The sequence below is a fragment of the Labeo rohita genome, chromosome 22 (assembly GCF_022985175.1).
Source record: "Labeo rohita strain BAU-BD-2019 chromosome 22, IGBB_LRoh.1.0, whole genome shotgun sequence".
Taxonomy (NCBI): Eukaryota; Metazoa; Chordata; class Actinopteri; order Cypriniformes; family Cyprinidae; genus Labeo; species Labeo rohita.
Window position 1 is genome coordinate 10,179,673 of NC_066890.1, and position 23,133 is coordinate 10,202,805.

Consider the following 23,133-nt stretch of genomic DNA (forward strand, 5'->3'; position numbering starts at 1 on the left):
TTAGGAGTAACTCAATATTGTAATTTAAAATTACTTTTAAAAGTAACTTTCCCCAACACTGGTTGATTGTATCCTGAAATGCCATGCTTTGGCAAAAAACTGATTATCATACACAACAAATGTATTTTTCTATGTAAATGTCATGACCATGGGATAAATTACTGAGGTTGTTAATTTAGCCTGACGGCTTGGAACAACTAAAGAATTGCTTAGTATTTATCAATAATTATTAATATTATTTTTTTTTATTTATTTAAGTGTAACCTATCAGACACCAAAACTATTTAGCACAGAAAAAAATACAATGTACTTTTCAGGGGTAAAGATATTTTTTTACCCAATATGTCCATAAATACACTGCCGTTCAACGGTTTACAATTAAAGGTTTTAATGTTTTTTGTTTGCTTTTTTTTTTTTAAATCTTTTATCTTTTGCTCAGGTTGAATTTAGAGATCAACAATTGGAAGAGCGAGAAAAAGACACCCAGTAATGTTGTGAAATCTTATCACAATTTAAAACAATTATTTTCTATTTTATTATTTTTTTTAAATATAATTTATTTCTGTGATTCAAAGCTGAATTTTCATCAGCCATCCCTCCAGTCTACCAGTGTCACATGATCCTTCAGAAATAATTCATATTTATTAATATATATATATATATATATATATATATATATATATATAGATATATATATGTTACAAGAACGGTCTCTGTGGCTCCCTCTTCTCCCCGCCAGCGGGAGCCCTCTCCGGAGTTCTAGTCACTACATTTCCCACAATCCCGTGCCTGGGGCTCCACTTCCGGTTCCGGGTCCCTCCGGTTCACTCTTGTTTGTCGGCCATTTTAGAGCGTCGCGCCCGCCAGTTCTCTGCGAAGTTTTGTTAGTTATGCTATCAATCCCGAGCGTTTACCTATCGGACTGCTTACCCGTTGCCAACCGGACTGTTTATCGTGTATGTGAATCTCTGCTGCCTGCCCTTCATCGACCCTCGCTATCTCCTCGGACTATTCCCTTTGATCGCCGCCTGCCCCGACCTTTTGCATGGACTCTGACTACCCCGTTTGCTCTGCCTTCACTACACCAGTCTGCTGTTGTTGACCATTGCCTGCCGATATCGTTTGTGTGTAAAATAAAGTTGTTGCAGATGGATCCAACGTCTCCGGATTCCTCCATAACTGCGTCACAGAAAACTTCGCCACCAACGGATCCAGCGACAACGAGCCAGATCGCGTCAGAAGTATCCGCTCAAGCCTCTGTTCTGACGCGTCACCAGCAACAATTGGATCACCTCTCCGCACTCACCGAGCAGCTTGTTCAGGCCATACGGGGTTGCAGGTCGCGACCCCTCCCGCTCCACCTCCGGCCGCCATTCCACCCGCGGCGGCCGCGCCCATCACCGCGAGCCCCCGCTAGCGTTCCCGGAGAAATTCGACGGTGCGCCATCCAAATGCAAGGGGTTTCTTCTCCAATGCACCCTGTTTGTCAGCCAGCAGCCGCATCTATATCCTACTGATGAGGGTAAGATTGCTTTCGTTTGTTCCCTTCTCACTGGTAGAGCTTTAGAGTGGGCCACCGCGGTCTGGGATGTGGGACGGCCCGCTTTTCCCTCGTTTGCTACATTTCTACAGAGCTTTAAGGAGGTATTTCAGCCCAAGCCAGAGAGCAGCGAGGCGGGGGAGCAAATTGTGGCTTTGAAGCAGGGACGACGTACAGCTGCCGATTACGCGCTAGATTTCCGTACGCTGGCGGCCCAGAGTGGTTGGAATGATGGCCCCCTCAAACTACATTACCGTAAGGGACTCAACCAGGACCTCCAGGTGGAGCTAGCATGCCGTGACGAGGGGCTAACGCTCAGCCAGTATATCGACCTCTCGATCCGGATCGACAACGTGATGCGCGCCCGCAAACCTGGCCGAACCTTTACCTCCCAACCCCCGACCCAACCACCCATCGCGACCGTTCCGGAACCCATGCAGCTGGGAGCAACTAAACTGACCGTGGAGGAGAGGGAGCGACGAATCAGGAATCATCTCTGTCTGTACTGTGGACAGCCGGGTCATCTCCGAGCCACCTGCCCCACCCGACCACCTCGTCCACCAACCTCGGTGAGTTCTGGTAATCTTCATCTTAGTCAATGTGAAGTACCTGTAATTCTCAAGACCAGGGACATTTCTGTGAAGACTACAGCACTAATAGACTCCGGTGCCGCCGGAAACTTCATAGACAGGGACTTTGTCAACACTAACCGTCTGCCTATTCTCTCTTGTGCTCCACCTGTGGCAGTGGCCGCCCTTGACGGGAGACCGTTAGGGACCGGCAGAGTTGAACACACCACCGATGACCTCATCCTCTGCTTAGAGCCGCATCACCAAGAAACCATCCGGTTTTTCATTATTTCTTCCCCCCGCACACCAATCATCCTCGGATTTCCATGGCTTAACCACCACGAGCCCATCATCTCATGGTCAGCAGGCACCATCGCTCATTGGTCCCCTCACTGCAAGCAACATTGTCTTCAGCCTATCCACCAAGCTAACTCCACGCCAACCTCCACCGAACTCAAAGATCCCATACCAGCCGAGTACCAGGATCTCCTTGAGGCCTTCAGCACCACCAAGGCGACCCAGCTACCTCCTCACCGCCCGGGGGACTGCGCCATAGATCTCCTTCCCGGGGCCGTCCCTCCCAAGGGGACGCATCTTCCCTCTTTCGCAGCCAGAATCGGAGGCCATGAATCGGTACATCAAGGAGGAGCTTGCCAAGGGTTTCATCCGTCCCTCAACCTCTCCTGCTTCAGCTGGGTTCTTCTTCGTGAAGAAGAAGGATGGTGGACTGCGCCCGTGCATCGACTATCGCGCTCTCAACGACATCACCATAAAGTACCGCTATCCACTCCCGCTGGTACCCCCAGCCTTGGAACAGCTACGCTCGGCCAAGATCTACACCAAATTGGACCTACGATCTGCATACAACCTCATCAGAATCCGTGAGGGGGACGAGTGGAAGACAGCCTTCTCCACAACCACTGGGCACTATGAGTACCAGGTAATGCCCTTCGGCCTGGCCAATAGTCCTTCTTATTTCCAGGCCTTCGTCAACGACGTGTTTCGGGACATGCTGAACCGATGGGTCATCATTTACATTGACGACATCTTGATTTATTCGAACTCCTACTCTGATCACGTTCAACATGTCCGGGCCGTTCTTCAGCGCCTCATAGAACACCAACTGTATGCTAAGGAGGAGAAGTGCGAGTTCCATCAGCAGAGCATATCCTTCCTCGGCTACGTCATTAGCCCAGAGGGGGTCGCCATGGATGAGACCAAGGTGAATGCGGTTCGCAACTGGCCACGCCCCAGAACCATCAAGGAACTGCAGCGCTTCCTAGGCTTCTCAAACTTCTACCGCCGGTTCATCCGTAACTTTAGCACCGTGGCAGCTCCACTCTCGTCTATGCTGAAACAGGGTAAGACTCGTCTCACCTGGACCCCTTCTGCCATCCAGGCCTACGACGAGCTTCGCCAGAGGTTCACCACCGCACCCATTCTACACCACCCAGATCCCAACCTGCCCTTCCTCGTCGAGGTAGACGCTTCCAGTACCGGCGTGGGGGCTGTGCTCTCTCAACGACAGGGTCAACCCCCCAAGACCTTTCCCTGCGCTTACTTCTCTCACAAGCTCAGCCCCGCAGAACGAAACTACGACGTCGGCAACAGGGAGTTGTTGGCCATCAAACTCGCCCTGGAAGAGTGGCGGCACTGGCTGGAGGGTGCACGACATCCATTTACCATCCTAACCGATCACAGAAACCTTGAATATATTCGCTCCGCCAAGGTTCTCAATCACCGTCAGGCCAGATGGGCGCTGTTCTTCACCCGCTTCCACTTCGAAATAACGTATCGACCCGGTTCGCAGAACACCAAGGCGGACGCCCTCTCGCGCATCCACGAACCCGACCACACCACCACGCCACCAGAGACCATTCTGCCCACGTCTGTCATTCTGGCCCCTGTAACCTGGGATATAATGACTGAGATCACTGAGGGACAGGCTCAGGACCCTCCTCCAGTCGACTGCCCCGCTGATTTGACCTACGTCCCGGTTCATCTGCGTCCTCGAGTCCTATCAGAGGTTCATTGTACTCCCAGCTCCGGCCACCCTGGGATAGAAGCCACCATCGAGCTGCTACGCAACCGTTTCTGGTGGCGATCCCTTCGTGCTGACACCATCACTTTTGTTAAAAGCTGTTCTGTATGCAACACCTCCAAGACCCCTCATCAACTTCCTGCCGGCCTTCTGCAGCCTCTCCCGGTCCCTAACCGCCCTTGGTCCCACATTGCCGTAGACTTCATCACTGATCTTCCCTCCTCCCACGGTCAGACCACCATCCTCTCAGTCATTGATCGTTTCTCCAAGGGTTGTCGGCTCATCCCCTTTCCCAAGCTCCCCACCGCTATGGAGACCGCAGAAGCCTTGTGCAACTCCGTCTTTCGTTTTTATGGTCTCCCAGAGGACATTGTATCCGATCGAGGCCCCCAGTTCACCTCGAGGTTATGGTCCAGCTTCTTCCACCTATTGGGGGTCAATGTAAGCCTTACCTCGGGCTACCACCCTCAGGCCAATGGACAAGTCGAGAGGCTGAACCAGGAGTTGACCAGGTTCCTACGCTCATACTGTCAAGACCACCAGGAGGACTGGAGCCGTTTCCTCCTATGGGCAGAATACGCCCAGAACTCCATACGCAAACCCTCCACTGACCTCACTCCGTTTCAGTGTATTCTAGGATACCAGCCCCCCCTGTTCCCTTGGTCCGGGGAGCCTTCTGATCTACCTGCAGTCAACTCCTGGTTCCAACGGAGCGAGGAGACCTGGAACCGGGCCCATGTTCATCTACAACGGGCCGTCCGTCGAGCTCGGACACAGGCCGATCGGAGACGCCGCCCGGGCCTTCCTACGAACCAGGACAATGGGTCTGGCTCTCCACCCGGGATCTACGCCTACGTCTACCCAGCAAAAAACTAAGCCCCAGGTACGTGGGTCCTTTCCGAATCAGTCGTCAGATAACCCCAGTATCATTTAGACTAGAACTCCCACCAGAATACCGTATCTCACCCACCTTTCATATGTCTCTGTTAAAGCCCGCTGGCCGCCCGGAGGGAGTGGAGAACCTAGAGGGGACCGCTCCGCAGGGACCTACCCCTGATCATCGATGGCGAGGAGGTCTATCGAGTGAACACCATTCTGGACTCCCGGCGCCGGAGGGGTCGTCTTCAGTACCTGGTCGACTGGGAGGACTTTGGCCCCGAGGAGAGGTCCTGGGTACCTGCCGAAGATATCCTCGACCCTTCTCTCACCACGGACTTCCACGCATCACACCCAGATCGACCGGGACCCCGCGGAAGGGGTAGACCCCGGGCGCCGGTTACCTCCTCGTGCCAGGAGGCACTCGCAGGGGGCTCTGTTACAAGAACGGTCTCTGTGGCTCCCTCTTCTCCCCGCCAGCGGGAGCCCTCTCCCGGAGTTCTAGTCACTACATTTCCCACAATCCCGTGCCTGGGGCTCCACTTCCGGTTCCGGGTCCCTCCGGTTCACTCTTGTTTGTCGGCCATTTTAGAGCGTCGCGCCCGCCAGTTCTCTGCGAAGTTTTGTTAGTTATGCTATCAATCCCGAGCGTTTACCTATCGGACTGCTTACCCGTTGCCAACCGGACTGTTTATCGTGTATGTGAATCTCTGCTGCCTGCCCTTCATCGACCCTCGCTATCTCCTCGGACTATTCCCTTTGATCGCCGCCTGCCCCGACCTTTTGCATGGACTCTGACTACCCCGTTTGCTCTGCCTTCACTACGCCAGTCTGCTGTTGTTGACCATTGCCTGCCGATATCGTTTGTGTGTAAAATAAAGTTGTTGCAGATGGATCCAACGTCTCCGGATTCCTCCATAACTGCGTCACAATATAGATAGATAGATAGATAGATACTTTTTCAGGATTAGGTTAAAAAGTAAAAACAGCAACAACAACAACAAAAAACAGCACATTCAAACTTTATTTTTTTCTAAAAAAAAAAAAAAAACTGATACCAAACTTTTGAAAAGCAGTGGATATTAAACAGTATTTTTTTTCATCACAAAAAAGTTACCCCAAAAGAAAAACTGAACTACGAGTTTCTTTGAATAATATTCATTGGAATAAAGCTTGGCAATAAATATTTAAAGCAATTTACCAAGATTTCTGAAATCCCATATGGGCCAGTGTTAGATTTGTTTTAAAATAGAGATCTATTTTTAAATTATTCATATTTTACATATTTAATTAATTGTTTACTACATACAGTATAAATTGTCAAAATATCTTGTGATATTTTATCTCATGGCTCCCTCTTGAGGCTGCATTAGGACTTGAACTATATGACCACATTGTCATACATATTATTAGAATGAAATGTATTGAACATTCTTATCATGTTCAGGCCTATATTATAATGTACAATATATATCATGTTAATGTAGCAATCAACAAACTGCAGTGTGTGCATCCCGACAGGATTTTTATTGTAGCTGGGGACTTTAATCGTGCAAATATAAAGACCGTCCTTCCTAAATTTTGTCAGTATGTTACATGTTCGACGAGAGGTCAAAGCACACTGGATCATTTATATAGTAACATCAAGGAAGGATATAAAGTCTCAAATACCTGCCGTCACCTGGGCCAGTCTGACCACCTTTCCTTATTTCTCACCCCAGCGTATGCTCACAACTGTAGGGCTTTATATTTACACCTGTACTGATAATGTTACTGTTTAGAAATGGATCAGACATTATCAGAACAGTAAACCATGGATGACTAGACACATCAAGCAGCTGTTAAGGGGTCAAGGCATAGCTTTTAGGTCTGGAAACATTAAAATAATGTTTTTTTTTTATTATTTGTATGTTATTTACAACACAGTATAATCAAAATAAACAGTGAAGGTCAAAGACACTTTATTAAGCACACTGATCTAAACACTGAGACTTGAACAGTCACTTACCGTGTGATATCAGGAGCAATTATAACATTAACAATCACTAATATTGCAGTGTAAACAGTCATATTACATTTATATTGCATTGTTATGTTATAGAACATTATAAAACGATGACATTGTGAGACCTTTAGATGCAATGACATGACACATATTTCAAAATGTTTCATTTGATTTCATACATGTAGTCAGGAATTTTGGGAAAAGTCTAACTAGTAAAATGTGTCAATGTTAACAATTACAACAACGAATGCAAGCAATAAACTCATCAGAATGAAAGCCTCCAATGGGTCAAGCCGCGCGTCGCATCACTTTCTTCTTCTAGGTAAATTCTCTCGTATTTCTCACAACGAGTCTTTTTCCAGAAATGAAAATTAGCTGAGATGAATTTGATGAATCTTCATGCTTTGTTTACAGAGGTAATATGGGTGTTCTCACATGGATGATTATAGTATGAATAGCACACATTACAGATAATGACTTACTTACAGAACATTTGATTTCAGCATGTTTTCTAATTTCATTTAAAAGTAGACAGCTTTCTATAGACAATAATGTATTGCTTATATCTGTATCATCAAAAATGATAAGTATTTTAGTGTATTTTGCACTGATACTGACACTGATACTGATACGACATGACCATCAACCTCAGGGAGTTAATGCAGCTTTTACTCTGGAATATAACGTAATTTCACACACAATTTTTTACAGTGTGATTAGTATGCCAAAAAAGTTCCCATGAGACTGGAGCAAAAACTCTTGGCTGAATAAAAATTTATAACAAAAATCCTTTGTCCAGGTGATAATGTTGTTTTGGTTCACTTGTTTGGAGCTTGTGGAGTTTCCACTGTCAAATACTGTACAATATAGAGAAAAATAAAATACACTAAGATCTGCTTTAATACAAGGTAATAAATAAAAGCATTGACTAGCTTACTATAAAAGCACTGAATAACTTACTGTAGTTTCTTCAGTTTACAGTCTGGATCCTCCAGTAGAGCAGAGCCCAGCTTCACTCCTGAGTCTCCTGGTTTATTATATTTCAGATTCAGTTCTCTCAGGTTCGAGGAGTTGGACCTCAGAGATGAAATCAGAGCAGCACAGCCTCCCTCTCCAATACTGCAGCGCCACAGTCTACAGAGAGTGAAGAACATGAATGATTGTGTTTAAGCTTTATGGTCAGATTTTTCATGCGTGTGTGTGTGTGTGTGTGTGTTTGTATGAGCACAACGTCTTCTATAAACCAAGACCTGTGCTGTAGAGAACTTACCAGCAGCTAAGACATTAATTTAAATGCACATGATTCACAAGTGTGATACTGAATTAGTTTTATCATCTTTACTCTTCAAACCTTTCGTAATACTATATAAGTGATAATATTAAAACAAGAGTATCATTATAGTATAACTATGACATATTATTATTAATAATATTGATTATTCTAGACATCCTAGTTTCAATTATTTATTCATCAGGGACCCAGTATCGCATCTGAGTCTCACGCCAGCCGGAGTTAGTGGATCTCATGATCAGAAACTCGCCAGTCTGCACTTAGTCACATAGTGCAAGGTTAACCTATGCCTTTAAGTCAACTGCCTGCTCTATGTTCAGAACAAAATGTATAGTTTGTTAGGTCACTTCAATACAACTTGGTAAGTCTGCGATAGACAGAAGTCAAAAAGTCTTAGATGATGTGCCTACTGCTCCTTTCATCCTTGAGCTTTTAGTCTGTTCTATCCTGTCCTATCTTGTATCTATGTATTCTGTTGCCTCTTATATAAACATATTAAAATGTACAAGGCTTGGTGCCACTGAGTACATGTAAATCTGTTATTCATGGATTGGAGAAAGACTTGTCAATTTGTAATTTTTGTAATTATTTATCTGTATGTTTCATTTTGGCTTACACTTATGTACTTTGTTATTTAATGGCCTATACATGTATATAAAAATACATTTGGCTTGGGCACATTCAGTATAATCATTGTATTTGATCATTTACATTTTTAGTCTTAAAGGAATCGTTCACCCAAAAATAAAAATTTACCTCCCTGCATTTCATAACTTGTATTACCTTCTGTCTTCTGTGAAACACAATGGATGATATTTTCAGCATTGTTAGCAACCAAAGATTTGGTACCATTGCTTTCCATTTTGTGAACAAAACCATTTCTCAAAATATCTTCTTTTATGTTCCACAGAAGAAAGTCATACTGTTTTGAAATTACTTAAAGGTAAAGTGATGAAGGATTTTTCATTTTTGGGTGAACTATCCTTTTAACATAAAATGTTATTGTTTGGAGTATATTTATATAGTTTTTGTGTTCAATAATATAATAACACTCACTCTAGTTTCTCCAGTTTACAGTGTGGATCCTTCAGTAGAGTAGATAGTAGCTTAACTCCTGATTCTCCTGGTTTATTATTGTTCAGATTCAGTTCTTTCAGGTGTGAGGGGTTTGATCTCAGAGCTGAAATCAGAGCAGTGCAGCCTTCTTCTCCAATACTGCAGTTCCACAGCCTGCAGAGAGAAAGAGAAGAACAGATAAAATCAGTAATTAATAGTCATGTGTTTTAAAGGTTTGTTATTGATACAGTGTAACACTATTCATTAGTAAAAATGTGTCTGACGTGAAAGTCAGTCAAGCTTGCATCAGCTGACTCTCAAGCTGGTCCAAGTCTGTGTATCAGAATATGATGTCTATCTCGGCATACATATATACAAGGTCCTTCAGTACTATCATCTGGTTTTGCATTGCTCAATATCTAATTAAATGGTGAATTCAGCAGACAAAACTTTATCATCTTATTAGGAACAGTGCAATCAGGAGTTTAGCAAGAGGAATTCGTTCCCCTTACGGACTTCACCTCTGATTCATTCAGGTTTGTGAACATGTGAATTCACAACATTAATCATAAGCTGCCTGATTTGAAAGTGAGTTAGCATTGCTTCATGCATCATTACATTATTGTCATGGACTCCATGAATTATGTGAACGACTCAAGAACAAGTTCAGGGCCCAAATTTATCAAGCCTCTCAAAGTGCCATTTTAGTCTTAAGTGCTAAGAATTCATGAAATTTACTCCTACTTTCAAACTAAAGTATAAAAGCAAGTTATCAAATTTCTTTGATCTAAGAATCACTTTTACTCTTCCAGTTATTTAAGACAGCTCAAGAGAGCTCTCAAGTGGTTAGGAGTTGCCAGTAAGGGTTTTTAGGTTTTTCTGTTTTGCTTTAAAAAAAAAACAATCATGTTCAGCAAGGAGGGGAGAGGATGGAAAGGGGAAGCACAGTAATTAGTTTGGGTGGGCATGGCCCACAAATGTCACCCCTTGGCGACAACCCTGCTCTCTGGAGAAGTGCTCAGTCTTTGTTCATGCAAATTCCGCCATAAAAATGGCAAATCTGCCATGGAACGAGTGCAATTGGTTCTTAAAGGGAATGGGAGATGAGACTCTGGTTGGTTTAATGCATGTTATGCCCAAAACACACCCAAGACTCTGGTAGGTTTAATGCATGTTATGCCCAAAACACACCCATGACTCATTAAGAGAATAGAGATAACCCTTTTAGACCATTTGGATTCGGACATGCCCTAAACACATTTGCGCTGTGTGCTTTAGACCATGTGCTTAGATCGTTAAAAAAGGGCCCTTAGTCTTTAATGTTTTGTTTGAGTTTAAAGGGTTTCTGTTTTGTGAGTTACCATTGGGCTGAAAAGTAGAGTCTGTGCTTCAGTCCAAGAGAAGACCAAGGATCATAGATGTTATGCTGCATGTTGCTCTTTTTAAAGGCAATAACTGTGTAGTTGCTGGTGCAGTAATAGTAACATTAGCCCATGCATATGTGTTGATGTTAGCTAATGGCAGCTGCTTATACCAGTCACTGACACATATATACTTAGCACTGAGGGTGGGAGGGCAACAAACAAAACCTCAGCTACAGAACGCATATTTGTGTAATTTACTTTTTACTCAAAACCTTATATTTACTGAGATGTGATAAGACTCACTGTAATTTCTCCAGTTTACAGTTTGGATCCTCCAGTAGAGCAGAGAGCAGCTTCACTCCTGAGTCTCCTGGTTTATTATCATTCAGATTCAGTTCTCTCAGGTGTGAGGGGTTTGATTTCAGAGCTGAAATCAGAGCAGCACAACCTTTCTCTCCAATACTGCAGTCCCACAGCCTACAGAGAGTGAAGAACATAAATGAGCTCTGAGATTGTGTTTAAGCTAAAGGGTAGGAGTGTGTTTGTTTGTGTGTTTGTATGAGCACAATTTTTTCTGTACATCAGGATCAGAGATATAGGCATAAGCACAAGCACAGGACAAGAAACTAATTAAAGTGCTCTCTATCCACATGATTCCCGATACAGGACTAGTTTCTCATTTTCTTTCTTAAAAACTTTTGTACTACAGTAGTCAACGTTTTAAGTGGATCAAAACTTTACATCGAAGTTAAGACCTTAAGCCAAAACAAAACCTGTTCTTGTATTTTGACAACTTTGATTGATTGACTGTATATAGGCAATAATGTTAAAATAAGAGTAACATTACAGTGTAACATATTATTCTGTATGACATTATTCTGGTGTTTTTTTAATGTTTTTTTCAACCATTCTGGTTGAAAGGGCAGGGAAATTAGGAAAATAGACATGGCTATTTATTTATTTATTTTTTCTCACACACAGTTAGAAAGTAGCTTTTATGTATGCTGTTCCCTCTGATATAAATACTCTTTAAACAGATTAAAATATTCAAGTATTGGTGCCACTGAGTACTTGTAAATCTGTTATTTATGAATTGAAGAAATATTTGTCAGTTTGTAATTATTTATTTGTTTTTATAAGCATATATACAAACACACTTTATAATTAATATATAATTATAAATATTTTATTTGATCATTTACATTTTGTGACTTGTGTGTGGTTTACAATGGGGCTAAAGGTGGACCCATGTAAAAGGTACATTTAAAATTATTACAGAGTTATGTAGCAAATGATAATCATTAAAATTACAGCATTATATTTTGAGACAAAGTTCTTGTTAATTTTTTTCAAAGTAATTAGATCAACAGATTTTTAATAATGGAATATAAAAATAATCTAAAAGGAGATAATCACAATTTTGAAAATAATATTTAAAAATATGATATCACTCACAAGATCATTTAATTAAGGCTACCGTAAAGCCATACTTAATTATTATGTGATCTTCAAGCAGTGTAATAATCTTTCAGAAGCTTTTTGTTTATAATGTAATTACTGTATTTTTTTTTAAATAAACCTATTTTGCAATGTGCTCAGTTAATAAAAGTAAATTATTTTATCAAAGAAGAATATGATTTAAACATTGCCAAAGGGGTTGTTTTTGAACAAATTTTATTATGCAAAACGTATTACGTTAGTTGAAATATTTGTATCAATATTGTGGAGCTTTTGCCACTGGTGAGTCTTTTACCTTGAGTGTGAGATAAAAGGCCGTCCTTGCCACCTCATATATTTCTATATTTCCCTTTGGAAATTGCATTCAGTATTAATTTGGCTGAAAACTATGTACTCTAATACTGGTGTGCAGTAAAAAGAGAAGCATTTCTAGATTCTAGCTGTCACTGTAGCTGTGATATTAAAGAAAACACTAAAGTGCTCAATTTTTAGTTGTGTGTGTGTGTGTGTGTGTGTGTGTGAGAGAGAGAGAGAGAATTCTGTATGCACTGACAATTAATTATGATTTTATTATATAGATCACATTTGTATTAATTATTTAACAGTTCAAGACTTAATTATAAAGTTGTAAGCTTTTTATTTAACACTAATATGATATTATAAATAACTGCTGAATCTTAGGAGTTCATCATGTATTTTCATACTGTTTCTCCTTTTTTAGCAATAGGCAGTTTATTGAGTTAAATTTTTTAATCAATATTTCTTAATACAAGTAAAGACCTTTCAATATCAACATGACTACACTCACTGTAGTTTCTCCAGTTTGCAGTGTGGATCCTCCAGTAAAGCAGAGAGCAGCTTCACTCCTGAGTCTCCTGGTTTATTATAGCTCAGATTGAGTTCTTTCAGGTGTGAGGGGTTTGATATCAGAGCTGAAATCAGAGCAGCACAGCCTTCCTGTGTGATATGACAATTGGAAAGACTGCAGAGAATATACAGAAAAAAATAAAGTTATTAGTGCTTGACTCGTGTCTAAATTAACTGCTAACATAGATGTAATAAATATAATCAATGTATCCTCAATTTTTTTTTCTTGCTGAGTAAAACTTTCTCATGTTCTTGTGTTGAGCTATTTCATTCACAACTCATTTGGCGCACATCATTCTCTTCCTGTGAAACCTGTAAACCGCATTGACTGGTTCTAACTCTATAGCGACACAAACTGTATAGCAGTTTCCCCAAGCATTGCAGTTATTTCGCATTTACTAGAATTTATTTAAATAGCTTTCATTTTTGCATGTGTCCTGTGCATGGCATATTATTTCTTCAGTCATCATTTACTCACAATATCTGAGCCACTGAAAACACAGAGGATTACTTTCACTTTTGAATGGGAATACGCCTCCCAGTTATGTCTACATAAATTTGTCTATGTTCATGCAAATCATTCATGATCCAGCTTCATCTCCAGAAGAAGTGAGTATAAGGTTTTTTTATTATTATTAAGGGAATCTGTTTTGCTGTGCTGTGCCTCGAGTTCCCCCCCACACATCAGGATTTATGAAATATTCAACATGTTGAATATTTACGATTGGAGATTGGAGCGTGTCCGACGTTCTACCGAGCAGATTCAGCTACTCTTAACACACCGCACACCACAGAACAATCTGATAAGATAATCTTTAGAACCACCAAGATAATTAAGAGATTACCTAGGATTGTTGGAGGGAGAGAAATCGGCCCCAAATCAGCGGATTCTCTTGTGGTGTGTACCCATCAACATCTAAACCTCTGTAAATTGTCAATAAGAGCTTTTCTAGATATCTGTCAGAAATTAAGTCAATAAGGTAGTAATAAGTGAAGCTGGTGATGCTGTTTCTAGGATTGTTTAATACTCCTCTGCTAAAATCTTTAATGGGCCTTATTTATGAAATGAACGTACGTCAGAAAATTGGGCGTACTGTCGTTTCTATGGAAAACATTTATCAATTTGGATGTGTGCAGTGGCTATTACTTTCAAATCTTATGTCAGGTCTTAACTCGTGTATGCAAGTTTTTGAGTTACCCTGAACTTGCGTACAGCATTGAGAATTTCAGAGAATTGTATATTGACAGCACTTTGTTCGTTACAACTTTTTTTTTTCGGGCTTTAGCTTTATTTACATGCACACATATCAGCCTTTCTAACTTGACATTTCAGCCATTAATCAAACTAAAATGCAGTCAACCACACATAAAACCTACACTGCTCAATTTAAAATCAGCATGCAGTGCCCAAACAAACATTTTTGTGCATATGGGATGCAAATGTTACATGAATCATATGTGAACTCTGTTGATTTGTGTGCTTGGATCTGCACTCATTTGTATGTTAGAATGATAAATTTGACCCATTATCCTTTATTTCAATTGATTTCATCTAAGCCTGTGGATGAAGTCAGTTGTAATTTTTTTGTTTCTCTTTTTTCTTCAGTGATTCTGCTTGTTAACAGCAGGCGTTCATCACTCAATCAGCACTTAAATGATCACTTAATTATCTCATTATCTTCAAATCTGCTTCAGTATTAATAGGTGCATCTGTTATTTCACGAGTGGCACTGACTAAAAATCATTCACTTTTTCCCTAGTTTTAATATCAAAGCATTACAAGCCTGTTCATGAAGGCATCCCAACTTTGAGCATTGAATGAATCCGTCCTATCAAACACACTTGATTCAACCCATCAGGTCAATAATAGAGTGCTCTAAGATGTTAGCTCAAAATATACAGAAACACTGTAGAGAAACACAGGCCTGTAATGTATAAAATAGTCAATAAGACAATAAGTCAATAAGACAAAGACACTGTAAAATACTCACTCAGCCTTTCTAGATGCTTTGATCACCGGCAGCAGCATCAAAAGACATTCTTCTGATGGATCATATTTACTCAGAATAAACTCATCCAGCTGTTCTTCTGAGTTCAACAGCACAAACACCAGAGCCGACCACTGAGCAGGAGACAGTTTGACCCCAGAGAGACGACTGGCACCTGTTCTGCTCAAGTATGTTTGGACTTCCTGCTCCAATGAACGATCATTTAGTTCATTCAGACAGTGGAACAGGTTGATGGATTTCTCTGGAGAGGGATTCTCCCTGATCTTCTGTTTAATATATGTAGCTGTTTCCAGATTGCTCTGAGAGCTGCTTACTGTCTTTCTCAGGAGGCCTTGTAAGAGAGTCTGATTAGACTCTAGTGAGAGACCTAGAAGGAACCGGAGGAAAAGGTCCCAGTGTCCGTTCTCACTCTGTAAGGCCTTGTCCACTTCTTCCTTCAGTAAATTGGTTATGAACATAAGATCTGATCCACGTGACTTGAACATGTTCTTTAGTCCTGTGTTTTGTTCAGAAACGGACAGTAGCTTGAACAAAGCAGCAAGAAACTCCTGAATACTCAGATGAACAAAGCTGTACACCTTCCCTAGCTGCAGTCCAAACTCCTCTCTGAAGATCTGGGTACAAACTCCTGAGTAAATTGACACTTCTCTGACATCAATGCCGCATTCTTTCAGATCCTCCTCATAGAAGATCAGGTTCCCTTTTTCCAGCTGTTCAAAAGCTAGTTTTCCTAGAGACAGAATAGTCTTTTTAGCATGATCTGGATCAATTTCATATTTACCATCATACTTCTGAGTCTTCAGTTTGGTCTGAAAGATCAGGAAATGTGTGAACATTTGTGTGAGAGTCTTGGGAATTTCTGATCTCTCTGCTTTACTCATCATCCTCTCTAGAACAGTGGCTGAAATCCAGCAGAAGACTGGTATGTGACACATGATGTGCAGACTTCTTGATGATCGGATGTGTGTGACGATTCTCTCAGCCAGATTCTGATTATTTATTCTCTTCCTGAAATATTCATCCTTCTGAGGGTCGTTGAATCCTCGTACTTCTGTGACCTGGTCAACACAGTCAGGAGGAATCTGATTGGCTGCTGCTGGTCGAGAGGTGATCCAGAGGAGAGCAGAAGGAAGTAGATTTCCCTTGATGAGGTTGGTCAGCAGCACATCCACCGAGACTGATTCTGTTACATCAGACAAGCTCGGATTGTTTTGGAAATTTAGACGTAGTCGACATTCATCTAGACCATCAAATATAAGCATGACTTTGTAGTCATCATAATCACTTGATTTGAATTCTTTGGTTTCTGAGTAAAGGTGGTTTAGTAATTGCACAAGACTGAGATTTTTCTGTATCAAATTCAGTTCCCTGAAAGGAAGTGGAAATATGAAATGAACATCCTGATTTGCTTTTCCTTCAGCCCAGTCCAGAATGAACTTCTGCACAGAGACTGTTTTTCCAATTCCAGCAACTCCTTTAGTCAGCACAGTTCTGATGGGTTTGTCTTGTCCAGGTGTGGGTTTAAAAATGTCATTGCAGTTGACTGGTGTTTCCTGTGTCTCTGGTCTCCTGGACACTGTCTCAATCTGTCTCACCTCATGTTCATTATTAACCTCTCCACTCCCTCCCTCTGTGATGTAGAGCTCTGTGTAGATCTCATTCAAACGTGCAGAGTCTCCATGACTGGACATTCCTTCATTGATTCTCTGGTATTTATCCTGTAGTCTGGATTTGAGTTTTTGTTGATACACAGGCATCAGTTCTATCAATTCAAGAAATATTAAAAATAGGTCTTAATTAAAACAGAACAAAACAAAACAAAAAACATATATATGACATTTAGGAACATTAGTGACGAAAAATTCTTGATCAAAACACAGACAATAATCTGATGATCCAGAGCTCTTACTGGTCTGTAGTTTGTTAGCGAGGTCTTTCTGGTTCATCTTCCTCAGGAAGTGCAGTGTGATCTTAAAAAGCCCCTCTCTGATTCTGCTATGGCCTTCATTATCATAATGGTCTCTTTCAGAGCATTCTGGGTAATCTGGATACAGTAGTCTCTTAAAACTTTTTAACTCACTCTTCATCACAGAGATGATTTTCTGTTCAAGCTCCTGAAATCATAGTGAATATTTAAACAATGAACTTTTAGTTTAACTTTATGATGATATACAATTGACAGAAGGATTTATAGATTTCTTAATATCTCTACTAAGAGGCATATTGTGTTGGTACCCACACACATGTACATACACATTGCACACACCAACCTTGAAAATGGAGTCCAAGTTCTTCTTTACCATGTATGATTCTGATCCCTCCTGTTTTTGACTAAATTAAATTTACATAAGTATAAATGTATTTAATACACATTAATAAATGAAGTAATGTCATATATATGTCTTAAACTATAAACTAAACAACACCTCAAATCAGCAGACGTATCTCCCAAACTGAATACAACGGGAGGATCCATTGAGCGGTCACTCTTCATGGACACACAGCTGGGTTCAGGAGATTCATTCTTACGCAGGCTGAAACAGATCAGCAATATAAATATATATATATATAGTGATAATCTCACTCTGCTCTGAGAGAAACAGCTTCTCTTTCTGTAAATAAAATGAAACTATCCCATATGCCTTTTCATTCATGCAATATACAATTAAAGACAAAGATCCTGTAAAAAGTTTTTTAAACTCAAAATGCCATTGTAGTAAGCTGAACTTGTGAATGAGCTGAACTTGTAAGTGATTGAGTTTTCTAGCTCCTAGCATGCTTTTTATCCGATTACAGGGAAAATAAATGTTGAAATTAAGTGTTATTTTGTCTGTTTTTGCACAAGATTAACATGGCAATATGAGTTAGTATTTAATGTTATTTTATTGTAAGATTTACAAAGTTTCTGTAATGTTAGTTTTGAGTATATACTGAAGTTCCAGTCAAGTGCTATCACTGTAAGGTCCACGCAATTGGCCCAAGGAAGGTATCTAATGGTGGCTGAAGGGGAGGATGATCTGGCTGCGCTGCCACCCTCTATCCGGAGATGATGGCTATGCTTGCCAGGGCCGCAAAGTGGATCGGGCTCGAGTGGAAACCTCCACTGTATCCCGAGCCTTTGAGGCTGGATGGTTGGTATCTCAGGGAGGCTCGCTCTGGTTTTCAGGGTCCCACCACGGTACTTTTCTTTCCGGAAGTGCATGACGAGCTTACTGAGACTTGGACGGCACATGGACGGGCAAGCTGTTGCCCCCCTCTCAACAAGATGTGCTTCTAGACCGGCCCCTTCTGCAATGTTCTTCGACCAGCAATTCTCTGCCGCACAGAAGCAGACTGAGGCCATCAAACACTTCCTATCCCAGCGTGCAGCTGCTGCCTCCACCTGGCAGCGCCTCAGCCTGCTCATTGCCGAGGGCAGCCACCTAGGTGGTTGAAAGTGCTTAGACCAATCTCGGATCTGCGCATCTTGAAAGGGGCTCTTCACAGACTACTGTTCAAGATGCTCATGCAGAAGCACATCTTCACGAGTGGTGTTGTCATGCTGTCATGTTGTCCTTCCTGCAGCAAGGGTTGGAAAGGGAAGTCAGTGGGGAAGCATGACCTGGTCATCAGGTTCCCAGGGGGGACGAGAAGGCTAAATCCTCCCCAGCCGCCCTCTGTACCCTCTTGGGACCTGTCTCTAGTGCTCAGAGCACTACAGCAGGGCCCATTTGAGCCTTTGCAGTCAGTCAAACTTAAGTTTATATCAGTGAAAACCCTGGTTGCACTGGCCTCCATCTAGAGGGTAGGGAACCTGCACACATTTTCAGTCGACAAATCGTGCCTAGAGTTTGGGCCTGCTGACTCCCAGGTAATCCTGAGGCCCCGGCCTGGCTATATGCCCACGGATCCCACTAATCTCTTCAGGGATCAGGTGGTGAGCCTGAAAGCTCCGCCCCTAGAGGAAGCAGACCCAGCCCTAGCTTTGCTTTGTCCCGTTCGAGCCCTAAGATGGTACGTAGACCGGACACAAAGCTTTAGGACCTCAGACCAGCCCTTTATTTGTTACGGAGGCCGGCAGGGGAATTCCATGAACTTAATGAATCTGTGAGAACCGGTAGAGAGCTGGGTTCCGTATGTACTGGCCTAAGTGGATCCACAATATAGTGTAAATTCCACAATATAGCAGCCCTGGCCTATATTCTAACAAGGGGCACAGGAGTCTTGCACGGGACACTGGAAGGGGCAGCATCCATGGTGCTTTGGTAGGAATCCCAATTTCGTCTGTATCAATGTGACATTGAGAGTGACCGACTGAAAGGGAACATCTCGGTTACATATGTAACCCTCGTTCCCTGAAGGAGGGAACGGAGACGTCACCTCTGGTCACCACAGCTGCTGAGTGGCCGGGTCACTGGCTCGGCTCCTTAGTGAAAATCTGCATTGCACCTGCTGCCTAATTATACTTGCACTGCGATCAGCAGCAGCTGGATGCAATTATCACATGCCAATATACATTGACTTGTTTAGTTACACTCGAAGTAGATTGGTTTCTGTAATTGACATCCCAATTCATCGGTATGGTAATGTCTCTGTTCTCCACTTCAGGGAATGAGGGTTACATATATGTAACTGAGATGACTTCGAAATTTCTGAATATCTCTATTAAGAGGCATATCTCTATTAAGAGAACACGCACATTCAAGTAATCACATGCATACACATGCACACACCAACCTTAAAAACTGAGTCCAAGTTTTCTTTACTATATATATGATTCTCATTACTACTTTTTTTTTTTTTTTTTACTAAATTGAATGTATGTATATATGTATAAATGTATTTAATACACATTAGTAAATGAATTAATGTCATATTATATGTCTTATACTATAAATTAAACAACACCTCAAATCAGCAGACGTATTTCTCAAACTGAATACAACTGGAGGATCCATTGAGCGGTCACTCTTCATGGACACACAGCTGGGTTCAGAAGATTCATTCTCAGACAGGCTGAAAAACATCATCAATATAAACAGTGATAATCTTACTCTGCTCTGAAAGAAACATCTTTACTTCTGTGGCTTCAAACTCTTTTAAATGTCCATTGCTTTCACAGTAATCTGGTGTTTTTTTTGTTTGTTTTTTTTCTGATGAATACTGAGGACATGACAATCAGTTTTAAGTAATATTGAAATGCCAAAGCTTTTCTTAGTTGTCAGTGAAATGTTATCTTTCTTTAAAAAAAAAACTGTCCCATGTGCCTTTCATTCATGTCACATACAATTAAAGACAAAAATATTGTAAAACTGAACAGTGAAATGAATTAAATGAAATCAGTTCATTTTACTCGAATAATAATGAAAGTTCATTGGGCTCAAATACGTTTTTTAAACTCAAAATGTCATTGTAGTAAGCTGAACTTAAAGTAATGAGGTTTTCTAGTTCCTAGCATGCTTTTCATCAGACTACAAGGAAAATAAATGTTGAAGTCATACTATGAGTATAGTCAACTTAAAATAATTTATTACCCCGCTGAATCAAAATTGACTCAAGTTTACTCAAGTTTAGTAAACTTAAAATGTTAATTTACTTATTGTTAATTTAAGTGACAACTTGGATATTTAGTTGACTAAAATAAACATTTTTAGGGAGTTTTGGGGTAAGAAATTATTTTAGGTTGTAACAATTTTTTTACAGTGTGGAAAACACTTTAAGTTCAGCTTTCTGCAATGACATTTTGAGTTCAAAGAACTTATTTCAATTAAGTCTAATTATCTTTAATTACTGTTTGAGTGAAATGAACTAATTTCATTGAATTCATTTCACTGTTTCACAGATTAATACAGAAACATCCAGCAGCAACAGTGACAAAGTCCATAATGCAAACTCATAATATCTTACTGGACTCAACATTGTACAGGTAATTCTGATTCAGAACTTTAAATCAGACTGAAATGTATATAAAATATTTATACTAATATTTAATTAATTCATTGATATTTATTGTTTCTGAATATTAAATATGTAAAACATAAATTTAAGTTCTCTAACCTCTTGACTGTCTTTGTCTTAGTGTCATGTGTTTTTGCAAGATTCATCCTGGAGGCCATGGTTTCATGTAAAAGTAGATGCAGATGCAGATGCAGAGTGATTTATCATATCAGAATGTATCTGTCAAATCTATCTCTGTCTCAACAGTCAGTCAACAGTAACAACCTGCACACATAAAAAAAAGTCATTATTTCCACATAATCAAACACTCATATATATCAACACAAATTCAGACAATCACTTTTTAAAATGAAGGCAATAAACTTTTCAAAATATGTGAATCATATTAATGGTTTAGTTTAAACTGGACTGTTTTTGGCTACCTAATACTGTCAAATTGTGATATTAGATTTTTCTCACTGTTTCTCACTGTAAAAAGTGAACATGTGTAGTTGTTGCTTTAAAGAAGTATTTTTATCTGATTCTATCTGTAAATTCTAGTTTTATTTTGTTTAACCTACTTCAATCATGGTTACATCACATAAAACATTAAATTAAGTGCATTACATTAACCGAACATACAACTTTCAAACAAAGCTCAGAATGAATGATTTTTTATATAGTTTGCTAACTTACATTATTTGCTTACCTGAAAGTGGTGTCTATAGGGCTGGCTCGATTTCCTTGTAAGCTGGACTGTGGACCTCACAGTAACAGACTTTATGCAATAAAGCAATAAACATGCAAAGGCTCTTTTATGCTCACCAGTTCTTAGCCCCACCTCCCTCTCCTTCTCCTTCTTCTCCATCTCCTCGTGCAACAGCCTCACTAAGTTTATCCAGAGTAACTTGTCCTTCAGAAAAGTAAGTCAGTCATTCACTTGTCAGAGTAAAAAAGTTCCTTGCCCAGGGCAAAAAAATGCATTTTTGTTTGTTTGGTGTAAATGCAATCCATTCTGAAGCAATAGTTTCATCACGGCTCTATGAGGTCTTAGTTTAATCAGTATATTTCTGATATTTGCCTTAAAAATACTCACGTAACTTTGAAAATGAATAGGCCTACTTATAATTTTACTGGAGTATTATTTTATTGGGGTATCTGTACTTTTGCTCAAGTACTTAATAACTAGACAGTAAGATAGTAACTATATAATTTATAGATATATAGTAACTATATAATTTATAGATAGTTAGATAGAGTAACTATATAATTAATAGCAGTTCTTCAAGTGGTATGACAGAATATATTAGTTATCGATTAGCTAACTGTTACATAACACAATCATAAAATTGTGTTATATACTGATATATACTGATTAGTTAACACATCTTCTTTAGTAGTTCTTCATTAATGAATAATTACCTGTTAGTTCTTCAATAATTCCTTATTAGTTATGCAGTAAGAAACAGTATTCTAAAGTGTTACCATGATGACTATATGAAACTGCAAAATGAGATAATAAACTATTATGAAAGATAAAAAAAAAAAACACATCTTAAGCATCTTACTATGTGCTTTTATTTTACTTTGGTGCTGAGTTTTAGTAGTATGTTTTGTGATCTGAGTTTATCTGTTTATTTTGTTGATTGTAATTATTGTTGGGATTCATATGCTGATTCTTAATGTGTGTGTTTCATAGCTTGTTAAGAGCTTTTTTTGTCAGGGTGTGTTTAATAATTTCTTGTTTTGAGACAAAATTGCTTTGGAGATACAGGAACAATCCATAATGAAAACTTAAAAAAATATATATCTAAATTTAGACACACAGACATCAAGAATTGTGAGAATCACAACAACGGTGACCATTAAAAAAGCATGTTGTAGCCCAGACCTGGGCATTGTACGGCCACATCCGGCCCTCTGGCTGTCTTTGACTGGTCTGCCTGAGGTAATCCGTGAATTAAAAGTCAATCGCAAATAGATGTAAATAGGTGCATGCTGTTACGGAGTGAGAGATGCGACGTGAAGCGGGCGGATCCAGTTGCAAACTTTTATTCAGGGACATCGACAAAGACATGGTCATAGCAGACAGGGTCAGACAATGGCAAACAGGTATATAGACAGCAAGACAAAAGAGTATT

General features: G+C 40.4%; 1 protein-coding gene across 1 annotated transcript; it reads right to left on the minus strand.

Annotated features, from left to right (window-relative positions):
* Positions 1–7,035: 7,035 nt before the first annotated feature.
* On the minus strand, positions 7,036–21,754 carry LOC127153168 (NLR family CARD domain-containing protein 3). Its single transcript, XM_051094125.1, has 12 exons — positions 21,702–21,754; positions 21,113–21,277; positions 19,964–20,071; positions 17,503–17,610; positions 17,347–17,407; positions 16,986–17,190; positions 15,059–16,838; positions 13,009–13,182; positions 11,046–11,219; positions 9,379–9,552; positions 7,992–8,165; positions 7,036–7,888 (listed from the first exon to the last, which is right to left on the minus strand). Exons 2-12 carry the CDS (start codon positions 21,169–21,171, stop codon positions 7,882–7,884), a joined length of 3,024 nt encoding a protein of 1,007 aa, XP_050950082.1. The 5' UTR covers positions 21,172–21,277; positions 21,702–21,754; the 3' UTR covers positions 7,036–7,881.
* Positions 21,755–23,133: the final 1,379 nt, after the last annotated feature.

What these genes read in the sequence shown, in the direction of transcription:
- LOC127153168 (XM_051094125.1), bottom strand. Translation starts at nt 21,171, where the DNA reads ATGGCCTCCAGGATGAATCTTGCAAAAACACATGACACTAAGACAAAG. An exon ending in ACTTGGACTCCATTTTCAAG is followed by an intron (nt 17,191 to 17,346) that starts GTTGGTGTGTGC and finishes CTATGATTTCAG; the next exon opens with GAGCTTGAACAGAAAATCAT. An exon ending in AAAGCATCTAGAAAGGCTGA is followed by an intron (nt 13,183 to 15,058) that starts GTGAGTATTTTA and finishes TATTCTCTGCAG; the next exon opens with TCTTTCCAATTGTCATATCA.